General features: G+C 48.2%; 1 protein-coding gene across 1 annotated transcript in view; it reads right to left on the bottom strand.

The window, feature by feature from the left end:
- Window positions 1-937: 937 nt before the first annotated feature.
- ZFP64 (ZFP64 zinc finger protein) overlaps window positions 938-20,430 on the bottom strand; it is a 91,844-nt gene continuing 72,351 nt past the window's right edge. The window contains exons 6-9 of the mRNA XM_047068854.1: window positions 15,208-15,354; window positions 14,703-14,765; window positions 5,698-5,949; window positions 938-2,813 (exon numbers count right to left, since the gene is read on the bottom strand). Of these exons, the coding sequence (XP_046924810.1) occupies window positions 2,104-2,813; window positions 5,698-5,949; window positions 14,703-14,765; window positions 15,208-15,354 (1,172 nt within the window). The 3' untranslated portion in view covers window positions 938-2,103. The remainder of the gene's footprint in view (window positions 2,814-5,697; window positions 5,950-14,702; window positions 14,766-15,207; window positions 15,355-20,430) is intronic.

The following is a 20,430-nucleotide window of genomic DNA, read 5'->3' as shown; positions in this document are numbered from 1 at the left end:
GCCAACACGCTCAACTTCCCCCTTCAGACCAACAGGGACTTTGCAAACCGAGGCACAGAGACTTGGCTTTACTGGTCTGCACCGTCACGGAGGTTTCCCGTAGTTTTGGCATTGACTGTCCGCTTGAAGTCTCATCCTGGAAGGGATGGCCAGTTTACTCGCCCACCTCCTGAATTATCAAGTTTCCTTTTTAGAGTTTTAAGTAATCTCTACACCCCCCACGGGGCTCAAACCCCCGACCCTTGAGACTAAGAGTCACATGCTCTTCCAACTGGGCCAGCCAGGCGCCCCTATGTTATGAAGTTTTATTGGAACACAGACAAGTTCATTCTTTTTCTTATAGTCTATGGCTGCTTTTGTGCTAAAACCAGAGTTTCTGTCACAAGGGAGACCTGACAGCCCCACGATGCCTCCAATATTTACCGTCTGGTCCGGAAGTCTTTGCTGACCTTTGCCCTATAGGGAATCCAAATTGCTAGATGATACCCAGGGTGGATCTTGGACCTCTGAAAGTCCATACAAAATGGGGGGAAAAATAGGCCTTCTCAAAAAGGCTGTTCCTGTTTACCTGAAGAGCTGTGATACCAAAAGTTCGAGGAACGTTTATGATTTCGATCTATGGGTTCCCACTTGAAAGGTCAACAGCCCCCTGCTACTAGAACAGAAACACAGATAAGACTCATGACAAACAGCAGAAATGTGACAACAGCATCAGTACAATGCACTGGCATTCGGTAACCAAACACTCCCTTGAACAGTGGAAAACCACAGACGCAAAGCAAGGATTAATTCTATCACGCGTTTCCATCATTTTCATCTTTTCTTCTGGCAACAAAGAGGTCCGACAGGGTTTTATCATTCACCCGATGCCACACCTCAATCAGATACGTTCAAACAACAGAACGCATAACAAAGTAAGCTACATACCTCTTGCTATTTCATAAGTAAACCATTTATTCCCCTGTAAACAATCTATAAAAATTTTCACGTCCTTTTTTTCCTAGTTTACCAAAAACAATGGATCGACTTAATTGGTTTTAAAAGCACAGACGTCTAACTTGATGAGGGCACAAAGACCGGACGTGAGGAAAGGTGTCAAAGGACAAAACAGCTTTGGATCAATTACATATCCACTGGCCTTCCAGAGCCCTCCGAAGTTTCGGCCAAGCAAAATGTCCATCTACAAGAGGGTGGGGTTTCCACTTGTTGGCGCAGCAAATACCAAGTGCTTACTGGGAGGAGACTCTAAGCTCCGGCCATCTCATGCATCACGTGTCCCAGAACCAAGCTGGGGCCCCACTGGGCCCCTAGTCTTTTCTTCACAAAGCACGGAAGTGGAGTTTCGCAATGCGTATGGCAGGCGCAGGGAGTGCTAGCTTGACCTTTGGTGCCACCTACAGATCCAACTGCGTTTCACTTCCCTGAAGCAGAGACCTGGAGAAAGCCCGTGTGCATTCAGAATGCGTTACCCAATGGGCTGGGGCTGGGGCACCCCATGCCATAACCACTCTACTGCAAGGGCGTAAAGACAAAAATGGACCGTCCCTCTTACGTCATCCCACAGAGGAGTCTGCCTGTTTATTCGAAGACAACGCTAAAAGGGACCACACGAGCGCATAAGGCGAACGCTTGTCACCGCCACCCAGGTTAAGAAACAGAACTTTTCCAGCCGCTCCAGGCCCCCCCACATACCCCGCTGTCCTCTTAACCTTCCCCACTGTTTGCATCAGTTTGGTTTTCCATGTCGTCTAAGTAGTTTAATAATCCCATCAGAGATGGATTCGTTTTAGGATCAGAAACCAGCACGAAACCATCCCTACTGGATAGAGCCGTGCGTGATGGACCCCCCCCCCCGCCCCACCTCGGGACGCCTGGGTCCACTTGCTTAGACGACGCTCGGAGGTTAGACGGCAACGTGGAAGGCAGTCTCCACACTGGTGCTTTGGCGTTGGTTCTCATGCCAGCGACTGCGGCCACTGCCTCGAGGGCCTGGGAAGTTGGGGCAGCTGTCCCCGGAGCTGGCAGCTCAAGTCTGGCTTGACGGCCTCTACTCGGAGGGCATTTGCCTGGAATCCAGACAGCTGACCACCCTCTTTGGCTGAACTAGAGGCACTGGCTGGGCTCCAGGGGCGTCTCAAGCTGCCCCGTGGAGACCAGGGGGCCGAGCTGCCCCGAGGCACTGCTTTCGGGCGGGAAGGTGACCAAGTCCGAGTTCTTGTTCTCACTCTGGTCGTTGTGTTGCTTCTTATGGCATCTCAGAGAGTCATCCCTGACGAAGGAGGCGCCGCAGGTCTCACAGCGGAAGGCCCTCTGGGTCACTATCTTGGCCACGTGCTGGGAGCTGCTCCCTCGGGGCCCCTCCTTGCCCTGCGGGGCCCGGTTCTCCGTTTTGGTCTCGTCCCTGTGCACCTTGTCAATGTGCTTGGCCAGGCTGCTGGGCCGCTTCGTGTCAAAGCTGCAGAAGTCACACTTGAACGGGCGGTCTTTGCAATGCACCCTGCTGTGCACGCGCAGGGCGGCCGCGCTGGAGCACGAGTAGCTGCACTCGGGACACTTCTCGGGGTGGTCGGCCTGGTGCAGCCGGCTGTGCTCCAGGAGGTCGGCCCGGTCCCGGCCCTGGAAGGAGCAGTGCAGGCACTTGAACGTGTGCTTGATGCGGATGTGCGACTTGAGGTTGGCTTTCATGGTGCAGCGGACGTCACAGAACTCGCACTTGAAAGGCTTCTCCCCCGAGTGCACGATCATGTGCCTTTTCAAGTCCGAGCTGATTTTGAACTTGGCGCTACAGAGCCAGCACTGGAAGGGGGTGTCCCCTAACAACGGAAGGTGTGTTTCCATTAGAGCGGGCAGGCGAAAGAGCTCCCCCCAAACATACGTCAGAATACCTGTAGCCGCAGAGACACTTGGGTCTTTGAACTCTACCTACCAGTGACTCCCTAACAGCACCACTTACCACGTCCGTGACCTTCTCTTTTCCTCACGACAATCTTAGGAGTAGGTACCATAACCCCCATTTCATAGATGGGGTAACGGAGGCTTAGGGAGGTCAAACAGCAGGGATTTAAACTCAGGCACCATGATATCCAAGTTCGTGCTCTTCATGAGGTCACTTTGCTTTCGAATCTGACTCTCACGCCTCAAAGTTGGACGTGGAAGGGGTACAATTTAGGTTACAGTTGTTCCAAATCCAACTAGGACCTAATCGCTTACTCTAGCGTTTGAGCTGTATTATATCAATCGATAGGAAACTTTAGTAATATAAGCCAAAGTTTACGATTAGACTGAATTTTACTTATAAAATTAATGAGGGAATATGTTGCTCAGCAACAAGTACTGAAAATCCATAGCCTCCTTCTGTACTCTGGAGGCACTGCTAAGGGTTTTTAGTGCTTTGGGAGGTTCCTACTTTAATCATCATCAGCTGAACCTAAGCAAAGATGAGGATCTCACTTATCCTACACACCCATCCTTCCCCCTACCCTCCATTATTGGGTAGGTGTTTTACTCTTCTGGTGTTACCTCCTACATTGGGTAATAACTTCCCGACTTCTAGTCTATCAGCTTGAGAGGTTTCTTGAGGAGTCCTTCCTCTCCATCACCACACTATGTCTTCCTACTCGTCAGGATAGCTTTATTTTCTCATTTAAGTTTCAGAACATTCGCATTCTGACCAGTGAATTCCCAGGCTTTAACTAGTTGTTTTCAGTGTTAGAATCAAATTACAACTTGTGACTGGGTATAGGTCATATTCACCAGAGGCAAATAATGGACCAGAATTCTGTCCACCTCCTTAGAGGGTTACTGTCACACCTGGGCCATGGGATAGTATCAAGGTCAAACCGATTTGCTTTTCTTTCATGCTTATTTTGGTTCGCAGTTTAGCTTAATTCTTGACTGGACTACGCACTGAGGAAAAAAAGAATCTTGCCATAATCTCAGAGTCATCCAGTCTTTTAATTATGTAACAGTTTACGGGAAATTTCTTGTGGGTTTTTAACTTCTGATTTATTGAATTTTCTCTTAAACCTTCTACAGAGGAATTATCTGCAGACTTAACTGCAGATAATTCTTTACTGCAAACTTAACTATATCCAAATATACATCAAATTTCTTGTGGGTTTTTAACTTCTGATTTATTGAATTTTCTCTTAAACCTTCTACAGAGGAATTATCTGCAGACTTAACTGCAGATAATTCTTTACTGCAAACTTAACTATATCCAAATATACATCAAGTATCTCATGCCAAATTAGGTCTTCTCCCTGGAGAACAGCCTATCTTCCAGTAACTTCCGCCAGCAGGCTGGCTGGAAGTCTTGACTTCTTGCAGATTGTGCCTACTTTCTACTTGCATACTTCAGGAAGTTTAGCTGGGTATAGAATTCTTCCTTCAAAATCATTTCCCAGCTTTGAGGACACGATTCCACTATCCCCTTAGAAGCCAACACCACTGAGAAGTTTTCCTAGGTTTGACACTCCCCATCCACCCCCTCTGTGCTTGGAATCTTGTGAACCCTGTCCATTCTCACAGCTCTCTAGAATTGGGAAATTCTTTCTCATTTGATTTTCTCACTTCTGTTTTCTTTTTTTCCTAGGCCTAGTTAGTGACTCCGAACTTCCAGCTTCTTATTCTCAGTTATACAAATCAGATTTTTTTCATCTCATCTCTGGGAAAGTTCTTTACCTTTGTAGACAGCAGCTCTCGTTTTTAATTCATACTTTGGTCTCACTGCCTTCTCATAGAACTCGTCTTGGATGCAACATTTCTGCTAGTGGGAAGATACCAATTAGGATGGAAACGATTACCCAAGTACTTGGTTAACTCCAGGATTGGTTCGCTTTGGTGCATTTTAGATCACTCGTTTCCTGCCGTGACTCATAATCCACAACTGACATTTAGATTTAGGAAGGGTAGACGGATTTAGGATTAGACATAGGTGTCATGGGTTTTATCTGCCACTGGGCAGTTGGGGCCATGTTGCCAAATCGGCTTTAGCTTCTCCTCTGAGCTATGTGGCCTTGGCAGGTCTACATGCCAGTTTCAAGTTCAGAGCTCTCAGGGCAGTAAGACATTGGCTGGAAGGATGGGCTCCCAATTCTATGTCTGCCTCCCATTTGTCTGCTGGAATTTACTTATTTACTTAGTTTCAGATGTCAGCATTTTCAGCCTGCTCACCATCTTCTATGAATTCACTGAAAAGTCTAATTTTCTCAGCCTCTTGAGCTTCCCAACCCCCATTTTTCCTGAGCCACCATGAGCTGGCTGGTTCTATTGTTATTCAAAAGGGGTCTCACCAGGGGAAGAGCAAGCTCGTGGCAAAGTCTGATTTCCAGAAACTAGCAACTTGGGATTCGCAGTTCCCGTCAACTAATTTTGTCACATTTCTGAATTAAGGCATGGAATCGGTTTCTGTACAATGACGGAAATGCCTACTTTATACATCGGACTCTGGAGACACAGCCTTTGCTTAACTGCTGTCTTGGGTATTCCTCCCCAGCTGTGGTCTATGAAGTTAGAGAACCCAGCTGTCCGACTTCCATGTGTTACTGGAAGTTGTCTTCTTGGTGAAAAACCACCGAAAATTCCAATTCTTTTGCTTGGACCATCAAATCACCTCAGATGCTTGTGTTTTGAGGAGATGAAGGTTAAGAGGCTAGGTAACAAGTAAGGCACAGGTTTCCAAGGCCAGGGACCTACCTGTGTGGGACCGCAGGTGCACGGTGAGCTGGCTGGAGTTGCGGCTGGCGTAGGGGCAGAGCTGGCATTTGTACGGCCGCTCGTCCGAGTGTATCCGCAGGTGCTTCTTGAGGCTGCTGCTGTCCACGGCGGCGTAGTCACACAGGTGACACTTGTGGGGCTTCACGCTGGTGTGGCAACGCATGTGCATGGTCAGGTTGTCCTTCCGGCTGAAGCACTTGTCACAGAACTCACACTTGTGTGGTTTGTCTCCTTCAAACACATAAGGAAGATTCAAGGGGTTAAGGGTTTCTCTATGAAGAGGGTGGCAAAGAGATCTGACCAAGATGGGAGCCAGGGCATAGGGGTCTGCCTCTTTCTTCGGTCCAAATGCCCAGATAGGAAGATACCATAGCTCAGCGCACTGGGACACGAGAAGGTGGGCTCTTCGTTGATGGCTCACAAATTTTAAGGAATCCGAAGAAACAGATGAGCTAAAAATCAGACTGAAGGAGAACATCATAGGGCAAACCCGGTTTGGGAGAAAGCGAGGGATTATTAGAAGCATTCAAGTTCAGGTGTAGGGATCTTAGAACAGCTTTCTGGCTCAGCAGCTGACGAACCGCACAGAATGATCGGGATGACTCCTTCCCTTACTTCTACCAAACCACAGCAGCAACGGTGTCTACCCCCAGGCTATTAGAAAGTGAGGGTGCTTACAACCACAGCAACAGTGCAAAGGCCTCAAGGAGCCAGAGAGATTCTGGAGAACAGGACCCTATTGCCAGAACATTTCCTCCAAGGAGTGCTCCAGCCCTCCCCTACAACCACTCCAGACTGATCATATGCAGGTTTAAAAAAAAAAAAAAAAAAAAAAAATCTACCCAACAAACAAATGCTTAGGGGGAAAGCCAGAACCACAAAAGACACGTCCACGAACCTGAGGTTCTAAAAGCAAACCATTTTTTAGGGGCGCCTGGGTGGCGCAGTCGGTTAAGCGTCCGACTTCAGCCAGGTCACGATCTCGCGGTCCGTGAGTTCGAGCCCCGCGTCAGGCTCTGGGCTGATGGCTCAGAGCCTGGAGCCTGTTTCCGATTCTGTGTCTCCCTCTCTCTCTGCCCCTCCCCCGTTCATGCTCTGTCTCTCTCTGTCCCAAAAATAAATAAAAACGTTGAAGAAAAAAAAAAAATTTAAAAGCAAACCATTTTCATTTTCCTAACACTTCCTATTCTCCCAGGACTCTCAAGACTCCAAGTTGTCTAGCAGAAAGGTGGTCTCAAGAGGACTTAGATGATGGAGCGAAAGAATCTCCCAGAAGGCTGCCCAAAAGGACAACGGGGAAAGTACAAGACATGAAAGCCAGTTCTAGACGGTCTAGGACAGAACAGAGAAAACAGTCACTTCTCTACACGAAAGACAGCCACGGGTCTTCAGATGGCTTATGTAGAGGCATGAGGAGGAGATCTTCCAGCTTTTAGAAAGAAATGCTCAGATCAGCTTATCGTTCCTCCAACAACCCTGGATGGCAGCAAGAGGAGAGCAGTGTCTGCAAAAGTTCTACAGAAATTATTTAAATGGAGTCCTATACTTGAACTAGCATGGAGTGGGAAGAGAAAATAAAGCCAGTTGATGACTCAGGGCATCACGCTTGAACTGTGTACATCAGGAAAAAAAAAAAAGGAAGATGTGGGATATAATAAAATGCAAACTATTGCTTCCAAACCACAAGAGAACCATAAAAGAGAGGCAAAAGAACACAAGTAAAAGTCAAACTACGTATAAGTAAAGATAAATGGATTAAGTTTCCCTGTTACAAGTTTTAACGCGTTTAAGGGGTCAGTTTAATGCTCTTAAGGTAAATAAAAATGACAAGTAGAAACCTATTCTAGGAAACACATATTCTAGGACAGAAAAACATCGTAGGAAAAGTGCTAGAAGAGTATCAACTGTTAGGCAAAACAGAAATCATGGCGAAAGCCACGGAGAAATTCATACTGAAAAGATAAAACCAAGCGGATGGGACTCAAACTTCTGAAATGAATATGGTTTCACAAATGGTTTTCCAAAAGTCAGAGCATGTATTTTTTACTTTAAAGTTTATTTGAGAGGCAGTTTGAGCGGGGGAAGGGCAGAGAGAGAGGGCAAGAGAGAATCCCAAGCAGGCTCCGAGCTGCCAACACAGAGCCCAATGCGGGGCCCAAACCCACGCCACCGTGAGATCATGACCTGAGCCGAAATCGAGAGCCAGACGCTCAGCTGGGTTGCCCAGGGGCCCCAAGAGCATATTTTAAAACTCTCTTTGTTCACAAATCAAAATCAGATTACAAGCTCCCGAGAGATGAACAGGGAGAGCTCCATGGATCAAAACCGAGAGCCTATCCCTGTTTTCAGAGGAATGTTTATAGACTTGAGTTCATGGTTAACAAAAGGCTAAAGGTGAACCGTAGGCAATTTAATAAAGTAGAAGAAATTAGGATACGCAGCAGCTAATCCATATACACATATAACGGCTAAGAAGGGAGATCTGCTCAAGGAGAAGATATCAATACCATAGGGTCTTCAATCTCAATATCGCCTTTTTGGTCAATTAGTTCTTTCCTGCAGGCTCTCCTGTGCACTGTGGGATGTTCAGCAGCACCCCTGACCACCTCCCACTAGATGCCAGGAGCACCTCCACTCCCAGTGTTAAGAGTCAAAAAGGTCTTCTGATTATTGACCAGTGTCCCCAGGGTGGGGGTGGGAGACAAGATTACCTACCCGATTGACAACAATTCCACCAGACTCTGGGAAAGAGGAAGGGGGCAGGACGTCGAGCCCATCGTGACTTACGTAGAACTTTACCCCAATCAAATGAAGATTTAATAACAAGGATAACGGTTTAGGAATAGGTCAAATTACAACGTCTGAACCAGGAGGAAACAGATCAACGACCACTAAAATCGCTAGGTCAGAGATGTACCCCGAAGTGAACGATTCACTGCTCCAGTATTCACCATGCGCCCCCGCCCAGGAGAATTTTGCCTCCCTGGCCCCGGGACTGACCATAGGCTTAGGTATGGGTCTTGTGCTGCCCAAAGAAATAGAATTCAAGCTGAGGCGTTGCTGTCAGGCAAATCCTTTTTTCAAGTTTTAGGTAATCTCTACACCCAATGAGAGGCTTGAACTCACGGCCCCGATATCGAGAGTCACCAGCTCTTCGGAGCCAGCCAGGCACCCCCAGGCAAAGGCTTTTTAACAGCCAGGGTGTGGCTGGTCACACGTTTCTCTTGCCCGGGATGACCAGTAACATTCCAGATCAGGGGTTCTTAATTCAGGGCTTGCGGGCAAGGTTTAGGGGGCCCAAGACCTTATAAGGGAAGCAATTTTTATTTCTACTACCTCTAACTGGAAGTTAGCATTCCTACCCACTGTGCAGTCAACACGCTATACTAATAATATAGTCATACTAATAATTGACCTGAGACCCCGGTCAATAGACAGGAACCATGTTCATACCTGCGGGTCTCTTGAAGCCTCATTTATGCTCGTCACTACTTCCCAATTAAGACAGGATCTAGTAGCTGACCCGACATTAAACAGGGTTTCTTCTGGGTTCCTGCACATACTAATGCGGGGGTGAGGAAGGCTGCATCACTAGGTGGTTTTGTCTGGCTTGGAGATATAACGAACAGGACCTTAAGGCATCCAACGTGATGACTTAATACAAGAATACATCGAGAAAGGATCACCACTAGAAGTTTAGTTAGCACCTCCTTGACCTCAGAGAATTATTCTTTTTTTGTGGTGAGAACACTTAAGATCTACGCTCAGCAACTTTCAAGAACGTAACGTTAACTGAACAGTCCCCACACCGTACGTCAGATCCCCAGGACGCGTACGTCTCGGAACTGGAGGTTTGCACCCTTTGACCACCATCTCCTAGTTCTTGCATCAAACTTAAAGAGTAAAAACGTAGTTTGCATCACGTCTGGGTTAGCCCCAAGATTCGGCCTTTTTAACAAGATCCCAGGTGATGCTTTCACTTCTGGTCTTTAGTGTGGAATAGAAAGGGTTAGTCTAGTAGAAGACCACACTGGGCACCTGGGTAGCTCAATTGGTTAAGCTTCCGACTTAGGCTCAGGTCATGATCTCACAGTTCGAGCCCTGCATTGGGCTCTCTGCTGACAGCTCAGAGCCTGGAGCCTGCTTCGGATTCTGTGTCTCCCCCTGAACACGGACCAGTTGTACTAAAATATAGCTTAACGTCATTTTATCGCACTGAAAAACATTCTGGCGAGGGTCCATAGCAGGAAAGAAAAAAAAGAAGGTCAAGACCGCCTTTATCTGGCAGGTTCCGGACAGAGGCTGCTGCTTCGGCTGGGTCCTGGACAGAAGATAACAAGGCGAGAAGCAATGATGGACTCTGGGGGACACCGGAAGGGGCCGAGCAGTCTTAGTTGCCACTGAGAGGACATTGTCCTCATAGCCTAATTGACACCCCCCCCCCTCCATCTGCTGCAAGTCCTAAGCAGAGAGCATTGCTGGCATGTTCTATCAAGGCTCCCAGGAAAAGTGTGCACATGTTCAGTTAACGGTCTACTGGGAGAGGGAAAAGAGAAAAATGCTTCCACTCCTTTCATGACTGATTAACCTGCTGCCGCCACCAAGTGAGGAAGTAAAACCTCAGAATAGAAACCTTAAGCCCAACTCCTGTTACGACATGCTGCAGGACAGGGCCATCTTCACTTCGATTAAATATTTTCACCCAGGAGAGGGTCGTGTGCGTGACTTAGCTGGCCAAGCGTCCGATTCTGGACTCTGGATTTCGGCCACAATCTCGCAGTTTGAGGGTCTGAGCCCCACGTCGGGCTCTGTGCTGACAGCACGGAGCCCGCTTGGGATCTTCTCTCCCCCCTCCTGCCCTTGCACGCTCTAATAAAACATTAAACGCTTTTTCATCCAGGATAAACTGGCATTTGGGCTATATAGACAAAACAGGACTTCTTTTTAATGTTTATTTTTGAGAGAGAGAGGGAGGACGGATGAGTGGGGAGGGGGCAGACAGAGGACCCAAAGCAGGCTCTCTGCGGACAGTGAAGAGCCTGGTGTGGGGGCTCAAACCCATGAACTTCGAGATCATGACCCCAGCCAAAGTCCTAATCTCAACTGACTGAGCCACCCGGAGCCTCGAGAAGACGTAGCTTTAGGATAAAGGTCATAAGATCCACGATCAAGGTCTGGTTTTCCAAGAAGTCTCCAATGTGATCACAGCCAGCTTGCTAATTTACTCTTCCCAAATAGAAGTCCGCAGCAAGCCCACATTCTGGGTACACAGGCCCCCCGTTCTGAGCCACTCCTGTGCCTGCGGCACCCCCACCCTCCTGCCTTTGCCTCTCCAACTCCACCCTCTACGGTTCTCAAAGTGCAGTCCGTGGGTGCCCGGGGGTCCCGGAGTCTCTTCTGGCAAAGCCTGTAGTAGTATGGAAATACCTTTGACTAAGGGGGGACTTTGTTTTCATTGTTGACCTTTACACCTGCCCCAGGAGTCGCTGAGCAGAACTGCAGGTGCCCGAGTACCGATCATCAGCTCTGCCAGCGGTACGGATGCCCTTCACCCCATGCCGTCCCAGGGAGCACAGAGCTCCTTTCACTTAGGAGTAGCTTTTCCCCGCAGCAAATTGCTCTGATTAAGCCACTCCCCCCGAAGCTTTTTTTTTTTTTTAACACCTTGTAGCGAAATACGAAGTATGCAGAAGGCACTCCGCCGTGAACCCAAGTACCCCGGTTGTCTGGAGAACAAGCACCGTCACGTGGCTGGGATGCAAGCTAGGTGTCCACACCCCTTGGACTTCAAAGAGCAGATCAACTACGGGTTTTTTTTCCTGCCCCAGGTCTGGCATCTGGCAAATCTTCAGAACGAACTAAGTGAACCTGTCATTGCAAGGAAAGTTACCAACGGGGCGAGGGTAACATCCCAGCTCTGAGCGCAGCAAAGTTGAGACGTCAGAATGGAGTCCCTCCCCTGAGGGCACAGCTTCCTGGTTCTTAGACTTTTTTTTTTCCGAGGAGGCCGAGAATAATGAAGGGATTTTTTTCCCTACAGGATTATGAAATGGGTCAATATTTGGAAGAATCACGTGAGTGGGTCAACCGGTATTTTCAAGAGACTAATGCAGGACATCTAAAAATTCAAGCAGGAGTTAAGAGCCAAGGTAATTACAACAATGGATTTTAGTTTAACGGTGTGAAAAGGTTGTGGATATGGCTACAGATTCTACACAGCAACTAATCCTTAAGAAGCCACCCTTTGTCGGGTTGGGTAGAATAAAGAACGTTATCTGAACGTTATCTGAAATGGCGATCAATATTCCCATCTCAACCACATGGGAGAGGCCAGATTTTCTTCCGACACCTCAAAACACACGGTGACGGACTGACTACAGGCGTGAGAATCCACCTGACTTCAATAGGGAGATTTGCAAAGGTACAGATAATGCCCCTGGTCACATTTTTGGGGGAGTTAGTTTTTATTCAAGTTTTGAGAGACGTTCTTAAGATTTTAAGTAATCCTTCCACCCAATGCGGGGCTTGAACTTACAGCCCCAAGATCAAGAGTGGCATGCCCTGAGTCAGGCACCCCGGCTGTTACTTTTAGGCAGATATTTTAAAGTTTTTTTTTTTTTAAAGTTTATCTCCAAGAGTGTGTGCATGCACGTGCGCGAGCAGGGAAGGGGCAGAGAGAGGGAGAGAATCTGAAGCAGGCTCCGCACCATTGGCACAGAGCTTGATGTGGGGCTCAGATCCACGAACTAGGAGATCGTGACCTGAGCCAAAGAGTTGGAGGCTTATCTGACTGAGCCCGCCAGGCGCCTCGGGTTTTAATTTCTAATGCAGTAACTGTGGATAAAACACAAACTTGGGGTGGGGGGGGGGAAGTCTTCGAATTTAGATGTAAAAGCAGCTCTAAACAGTGCTTTGAGAACCACTGTTCTATCCATTTGGCAGAGGTCCAGCTGAAGCCTTAAATGATCACCTGCACACGTCACCGCCCCTGCCTCTCAGATCTGTTGGGGATGCCATCTGGCCCATGTATCAGTTCCGGGTTTTTTGTAAACAACCTTTATAAGCTGGGCAAAGACTTTGTCAGCCTCCATTTCCACAGCTGAAAGTAGCCACGTGATGAAGTTTTGGCCCATCAGACATGAACCCAGGGGACATGTAGCTTCCAGGATGTACCTCGAAGGGGCAGGAAGCCTCCTCAGCCCATGCCTAGGTGAGCTACATCCTCGGGGTGTCAAAGGGACAACAGTAGAGCCCGACTCCCCGGAACCATGGGGGTTGTCCACCATACCTAATTTGGATGGTCACAGGATAGAAATACCTTGGTTTTAAAGCCACCATTAGCTGGCTCTCACTATTCCATGAATCATGAGGGATACTACCTTCGGGGTCATGCCCTGAGGGAGAGATGCTGTGAGCGCCCAGACCCCTCTCCTATTTTGCCACTGGTGAAGAGATTCAGACAACTAGAACATCTGCATTGGACACAAATAGCCTAATCATCCAATAGGGAAGCCATCTGTCCACTCCCCCTTCTGGACAGATCACAGACTCTGAACCCCAAGGACAGGGCCTTGCCTCCTTCCTGTATCCCCAACACGCTCTGTATTTTTCCAATAGATTATTAGTCTAGTCTCTGGTAGCTTTCTCGGTCCACCCTGGCACTGTTCCATGTTCTTGTTGCCCTCGTGCTTGCAGCACACCCCTTTCCCCCTTTCATGACCTACCCTTCCCTGGTGAGAAGGACCCTTCATTCTCTTGTTTGCACGGCACAATGCCCACGTTTGGCAGAGATGACTCATCGCCCAGAAAGCAGCCTGATTATTGGAGCTCCCAAGTTCAGCTGGGCAGGAGGCTGTCCTTCTGGAAAGGACCTCCCAGCCCTCCTTGATGCAGGATGTGGCCATGACCAAGTTCTGCTGCCATCCCAGGAGTCATCAGGGATTCTGCTCGGGGGTGGGGCAGGACATGGCCTGAGGGAGGGATGCTTTAAGCCCCTCCCCTACTTCTGCTTCCCAGTGGTTAACCGAGTCGGGAGTGGGAGAGCAGTTGCCTTGGAGATGAAGCTCTATATTAAGGATGACAGGGCTATTCTACCAGCTGGGGAGTATTCCCTTCTTAAGTCGTACTCGAGAGAAAGTGGATCATGTTTAAGCCACTTCAGTTTCTGTAAGAGCCAAAAGACCAGTAATTTTTTTCAATTCATTTTTATTTTTAGTCCTTTCTACACCTAATTTGCGGTCGAACTCACAACCCCAAGATCAAGAGTCACATGCTCTTCCAACTGAGCCAGCCAGGAGCCCCACAGACCAATATCTTAACTCCCATGGACCAGGACCAGAGACCAACGGTGGGCAAAGTTTTTGTAAAGAGCCGGAGAGTAAATATCTTAGACATCTGTGCACCACAGTCTTTCTAGTGACTACTCAATGCCCACCGTGGGGCCAAAGCAGCCACAGACGACAAATGAGCTGCACAGGTTAGATCTGGCCCACAGTGTACAGACCCCAATTGTAGATCATGGAAACTCCCCTGCTCCAGCCCATTTTCTGTGTATTCTCAGCAGCTGGCTGCTGTCAAGAAGGAACCTTTAAGAAGCAACCTCATTATGCTCATCTGACATTTACTAGGGCCATAGGGCCTCCGCGGAGCCTTCCCTCCACTCATTTTGTGCCTTCTAAGCCCCGCCCCTGCTGCTCCCTCTGCTGGAATGTTCCTGGTCTTGTCTGGTTACGGAGCCATCTTTCATACTTTAAGAATCTTCAGAAAAGCCCTTCGTGAACAGCCTTGATCCAATCTCCTGGAACAGGTTTCCCGGCACTTTTCCCCTAGTTTCTGACCTTTGAGGTCACAGCCCACCCCACCAGACCACTTCACGAGGCATCGACTCTTCCTGGCCTGCTTACCACATTCTACGCCAACACTTAAATTCATATCCATTTTTTTTTTTTTTTAAACATTCAAGCTTTGAACAAACAAACGGATACCTGTGTGGATTCTCAGATGGCGGTCCAGATCTTTCATGCCATGAACAGTTTTGAAGTGGCAACCTAGGAGGGGAAAAAAAAACAAACAGCTTTTCTTAAAAAAGAAGCTGGGCAGGTCTGGGCAGTCAGTTGAGCATCGGACTTCGGCTCAGGTCATGATCTCAGTCTGTGGGTTCAAGCCTAGAGCCTGTTTCAGATTCTCCACACCTCCCCCGCTCGTGCTCTGTCTCTCAGAAATAAACATTAAAAAGTTTGTGACAAAAAAAAGTTCACTAAAATAAATAAATAAATAAAGCTCCAAAAAGAAGCTACCAGAAATCTGAAGTTCTGGGAAGTCACACTGAGCTCAGATGCCATACAGGATACTTAGAACACACAGAACGCTCCTGTGTGCCAGGACCATGTGGGAACACAACACAGGGGCTCAGCGGGTAAAGTGAGGCAGAGCTCGTCCGCCAGCACCCGGTACAGAGAAGGGGCTCCACGCGGCACGTTTGGGGTTCACCTGGATAGCAACAGTTGAAGGTCCTTTCTCCAAGCATCACGGTTTGGTCCTTCGACTCTGGGGCAAGGGCCATGGCAGGGATTTTCTGAGCATCACCGCCATCCACGGTGGGACAAGTTGGTTTGGGATCATTATCTAATTCTGAAGCTGAAATGGAGACAAAAAAAGAAAAAAAAAAAAAGCGTTACTTTCTCAAATGGAACCACCATGGTGCGTCTTAGGCTAGAACAGCCTTGGGGGGGAAAAAAAAGACGACACATCAAAAACAAAGCCAAGTACGCTCTGGCCTTATAGAAGTCCTTTCTTGAACTACCAGCTTCCAGGAAACACAGGGGACAAGGGAAATGGTAACATGACATACAACTGGCAAGATCCAGGAGGCAAAACTTGCAACAGTGCTTCTCAAATGACCTAGGGAAAACTTAGTTTGCAGACGTTTTCTGATCCATCACACGTGGACATTTTTTTTTATAAGTTGTAACACAAATTACAAGTGAAATAGGACCAAAAAGGCCAAATGTTATTTGAGAGGACAGAAAGCTGGGTGCCTTGAAAACATCAAGCTATTTTTAAAAGCTTTCTCAATTTCTGAATTTGCTTGGTCTCCATTCAGTAGGTCACAGACCACACTTCCAGCACCACAGAACTCCTACACAAAGACCATGGTTTCAACACCTCGCTTAAAGATGGGGGGCAGGGATGGGGCACCTGGGTGGCGCAGTCGGTTAAGCGTCCGACTTCAGCCAGGTCACGATCTCGCGGTCTGTGAGTTCGAGCCCCGCGTCGGGCTCTGGGCTGATGGCTCAGAGCCTGGAGCCTGTTTCTGATTCTGTGTCTCCCTCTCTCTCTGCCCCTCGCCCGTTCATGCTCTGTCTCTCTCTGTCCCAAAAATAAATAAACGTTGAAAAAAAAAAAAAAATTTTTTAGAAAGATGGGGGGCAGGGAGGAACCAGAGTCAAAGGCTTGAGATGATTTCTGCGATCAGGAGTTTCTCTGAATCCTGATTTGTACACACTTGAACAGCCAGTCAAGACCACGAGAAACATCAACACTCAAAGCTCGATAAGAAAAAAAAAAAAAAATCCCTTCAGATTGCGAAGATGAAATCAGTTTTGAGAGCATTCTCATCCTTTAGGGACAGATACTTACAAGGCCTAGGTATCAGATTCATTTCAAAGTAATCCAGGGCAGGGGAATAGTGGGACAGAGGAAACCAGACTGGCCACGCTCTCGTCTTTGAAGCCCAGCACCAGGTACGTCGAAGTTCACGGTATCCTTTTGCCAGGATGGCAGGATCATGCAAAACGGACATTTTTGTGGGCCAAAATGGTCCCACAGTTTCACGTGGTTTGAGCTAATGGGGAGGTTTAAGAATTTGTCACAAGGACCAAGTATTCCTAAAAGGTAAAGTGATTTCTCTCCAAATAGATTTAAACCCAAGGGAAAACAAAAGCTGTCAAGGTCTGCAGTCTTAAAATATATATGCCTTGGCTCCTGTAGGAATTAGAGGCCAAGAACTGGAACTCTTTTTGCTCCTGGTATACAAGGAGGATTCCATTCCCCGGGAGAGATTTGTCAAGGCGAACCTCTTACCAGGAGAGGCTGTTGAGCACACTGGGAAGGACATCAACTCCAGTACAGGGCTTGCTCAGCAACTTGCTAACTGAAACTTAACCTTTCTGAGCCTCAGTTTACCCTTGAAGAAGGGATCATTGACCTGTCGGAGTTGTAGGGTTAAGAAATGCACAATGTAAGTTCTCAGTATGTGACCCAGCTGGTGCCATGTAAACACTATTGAGGAATAAAGGCCTGCAGAGGTCACATTTGAATAGTGTGGTGCTCAGAGCCCCTTAACAGGATGTGAACAAGTGACCTAATCCTGTGGCTCTCAACGGAGGGTCATTTTGCCCCCAGCGGACATCTGGCAATGCTTGGGGACATTTGACTGTCAGATGTGCACACACATAGGGGATAGTGGCATCTAGGGAGTACAGGCCAGGGATGTTGAAACCATCCTACGATGTACAGGAGAGCCCCCACACCTGTATCAGGATCACCTGCATTGTGGGTTTTATTTATTTTTAAAACATTTTGAAAGAGCATGAGCCAGGGTTGGGGCAGAGAGATGGGGTGGGGGTGGGGGGATCCCAAGCAGGCTCCGTGCTGTCAGCACAGACCCTGATGCAGGGGTCAATTCCACAAACTAGGAGATCATAACCTGAGCCTACATCAAGGATCTGTTGCTTAATGGACTGAGTCACTCAGTCGTCCCAGGAGTTGAAGGTTCTAATGTTTTTATTTATTTTTGAAACAGAGAAAGAGAGCATGAGCAGGGGAGAAGTAGAGAGAGAGAGAGAGGGAGCCACAGAATTCAAAGCAGGCTCCAGGCTCTAAGCTGTCAGCACAGTGGCCGATGTGGGGCTCGAACTCATGAACCAAGAGATCATGACCTGAGCCAAAGCTGGACGCTTAACCGACTGAGCCACCCAGGCGCCCCAAGGAGTTGTAGGTTTTAAATGTACCTTCCCAGTGCTCATCGCAGATAACTAGGGGTTGGGGTTAAGGGCAGATCCCAGGAACAAAAAAAAAAAAAAAAAAAAAAAAAAAAAATTAAGTTTGAGAGAGAAGGAGAGAAAGATCAAGTGAGGGCGGCGGAGGGGCAGGGAGCGAGAACCCCAAGTAGGCTCCACGCTATCAGCACAGAGCCTGACGCCAGGCACGGTCTCCCAAGACAAAGCATGTGATCAGGACTTGAGCCGAAATCAAGAGCTGGAAAATCCACCAACCGCCACCCTGGCATCCCGGAACCCATACTTTTAAAACAGGCCCCAGTGATTACGGCATATACTCTAAGCCCTTGCTACCTGAAGGGTGGTCCCAGAGCTTCTAGTTATCAGCGTAACTTGGAAGCTTGTTAGAGAAGCAGAACCTCAGGTCCCAGACCAACAGAATCCATCTGCCCCTTAACAAGATCCCCAGGTGATTCCTGTGCACATTAAAATAGGAGCCCAATGCCAAGGCAACGCTTAAGTGCTCCAGGATTACCTGGAGGGCTTATTAAGGCACAGGCGGCTTGGGCTTCATCTTTAGAGTTCCTGATTCAGTGGATCTGGAGAGCTGGTGATTTTTCGTTATCTAACAAGTTCCCAGCTGATGCTGACCTGCCAACCACACCTTAAATATTTTTGAGAAAGGACACTCGCGCCCCTGCACGGGAGGGGCAGAGAGATAGACCTAATCAGAAGGTGGCTCCACGCTGTCAGCACAGAGCCAGATGTAGGGCTGGAACTCACAAACGGAGATCATGGCCTGAGCTTAAGTCAAGAGTTGGATGCTTAACAGGCTGAGCCGCCCAGGCACCCCTGGCAACCACACTTTCGCAAGCTCTGAGGGGCTGGCTCAGAGGAGATGCTGAAGCTCAGGGGGCTAAAAGTCTTCCAACTGATCAGAACGCACACCTGCCGGATCTGAAACCCATCACTACGTGCCCTGGAAGCAAACCCCAAACCTTGCACTCTAGCAATGCCTATTAAAGACAATAGTCAAATTCTGGAGGGTTTTTAATCCCGCAGATACCAAGGAAGACTGAAAAGTGAAATCTACGTGAGAGATCGTAAGGCGCCGTGGTTTCGGGAACTGACCGCAAAGCCAGCTGCGAAGTTTCAAATTTCGGTTCTATCATTTATTAGCCTTGTGGCCCCCGAGAAGTTGCCCCGCTTCCCTATTCCTCAATTTCCGTATCTAAAATGGGGATCACAGCTCTGATTTCGTAGGTTTAGGTGAAGGTTAAGTCTTAGTATATATAAAAGGACCTGTTACATAAGTCATTAAATCATCATTATGGCTTTTATTGACGTGTATGCACGTGAGCCACGATTCTCCACGGGAGGGAGACACATCGTGCCACGAAGGTGTGGAAACAGGCTGAAGAGACTGAGGGGTGAAAGTGGTAACAAAACAAAAAAAAATGGTAGAAAGGGGCATCCAGGTAAAAGGTGGAGTGGCATGGAAGGGCCCCCCAAAGGGACTTCCTTCTCTTTTAAACATCCACGAAGCCATCGAAAGCTCGAAGCCCACATTCTCCTGAGCACCGTGCAACTGGGACAGAGTCCCTTCTCATCTCAAAGTGGGGGGTGGGCCACGTTTGACAGGACCCCGTTTAGCACAGTGGGCCCTTTAGCCCTAGGAAAAACTGCCCTCCCTTTTAGAAGGTTATCCTCAGGGCTTTCTTCTGGTTTTGTTTTGTTTTTTTAAACTGGTCACCACTGAAGTCTACCAGGTGACCTGCTGTATTTTTGTTCTTCCAAAGCCTATCTGAGTTGCAAACCCATTTGCCAGTTAACCTTAAAGCAAAGTAAGACCTCCACAAACCTCAAAAAGGAGGTGGGCCTTTTGTTCGGCTCAACAGACCGAAGATGCAGGGGGAAAACCGCATCAGTCGGAAGGTTTTTTTGTCTCTGCGGCGGTAGCTAGTGTTTAGTTCTGATTATGCCCTGCTCCCACAGGGGCACCCCAAATACTGCACGGTACAGACCACCACAAGCCTTCTAAACAGAGGGGGTCTCTACACTATACTCGAGAAAAGAGGCCCATGGCACTGACCAACAGCCAGGGGTCCTTTGGGTTATGCTCTTTGATAATGGCTTCCCCCAAAAGATTCAACACCCCCCAGTTCTTCTTTTAGAAGATCAGCAGGGGGCCTGCTCCCCCCCCCCCCCCCCCATCAGTGGCAACCTGGGTCCATCACAGTCCTTGGGCACAAAGGTAGTTAGGGAGTTTTGGTTAATGGGAATACCATCCAGCCAAACTTCAGTTTTAGATACTATCATTTGAGGAGTAGTTTCCTTAAGTTTCTCCCCTCCTCCACCTCCTTGGATACGTGGTTCTCAAAGCCCACACCAGAACAATCTGCACTGCTGGACGTCTGACCCGAGGTCCCTTGCTCCCTTCCTGGGCCGAGAAAATGGGAGAGAGAGGGAGAGAAGAAAGTTCATTTGGGACTAAGGAGAGATTCTCAACGAACTGCGGGAGAAGGGCAGGGAGAGGCGATCGAGTGAGAATTTACATTACCTTAATCCGAGGCCGAGATTATCAGAACGGAAGCGCTTTAGAAATGCAGATTCCCCAGCCCCGCCTCACCCCAGAGATTCCAATGGGGGCGGTGCCCAAGGGTGGACGCAGGAATTTAGCGAGTTAGCAAAGCTCTCCACAAACCGAGGCTCC

This window comes from Lynx rufus, unplaced genomic scaffold, assembly GCF_022079265.1.
Source record: "Lynx rufus isolate CCGP_SWC_20201006 ecotype Redwood Valley unplaced genomic scaffold, mLynRuf1.p SCAF_8, whole genome shotgun sequence".
In the NCBI taxonomy this organism is placed as follows: Eukaryota; Metazoa; Chordata; class Mammalia; order Carnivora; family Felidae; genus Lynx; species Lynx rufus.
This window is presented reverse-complemented; position numbering and strand designations above follow the sequence as displayed.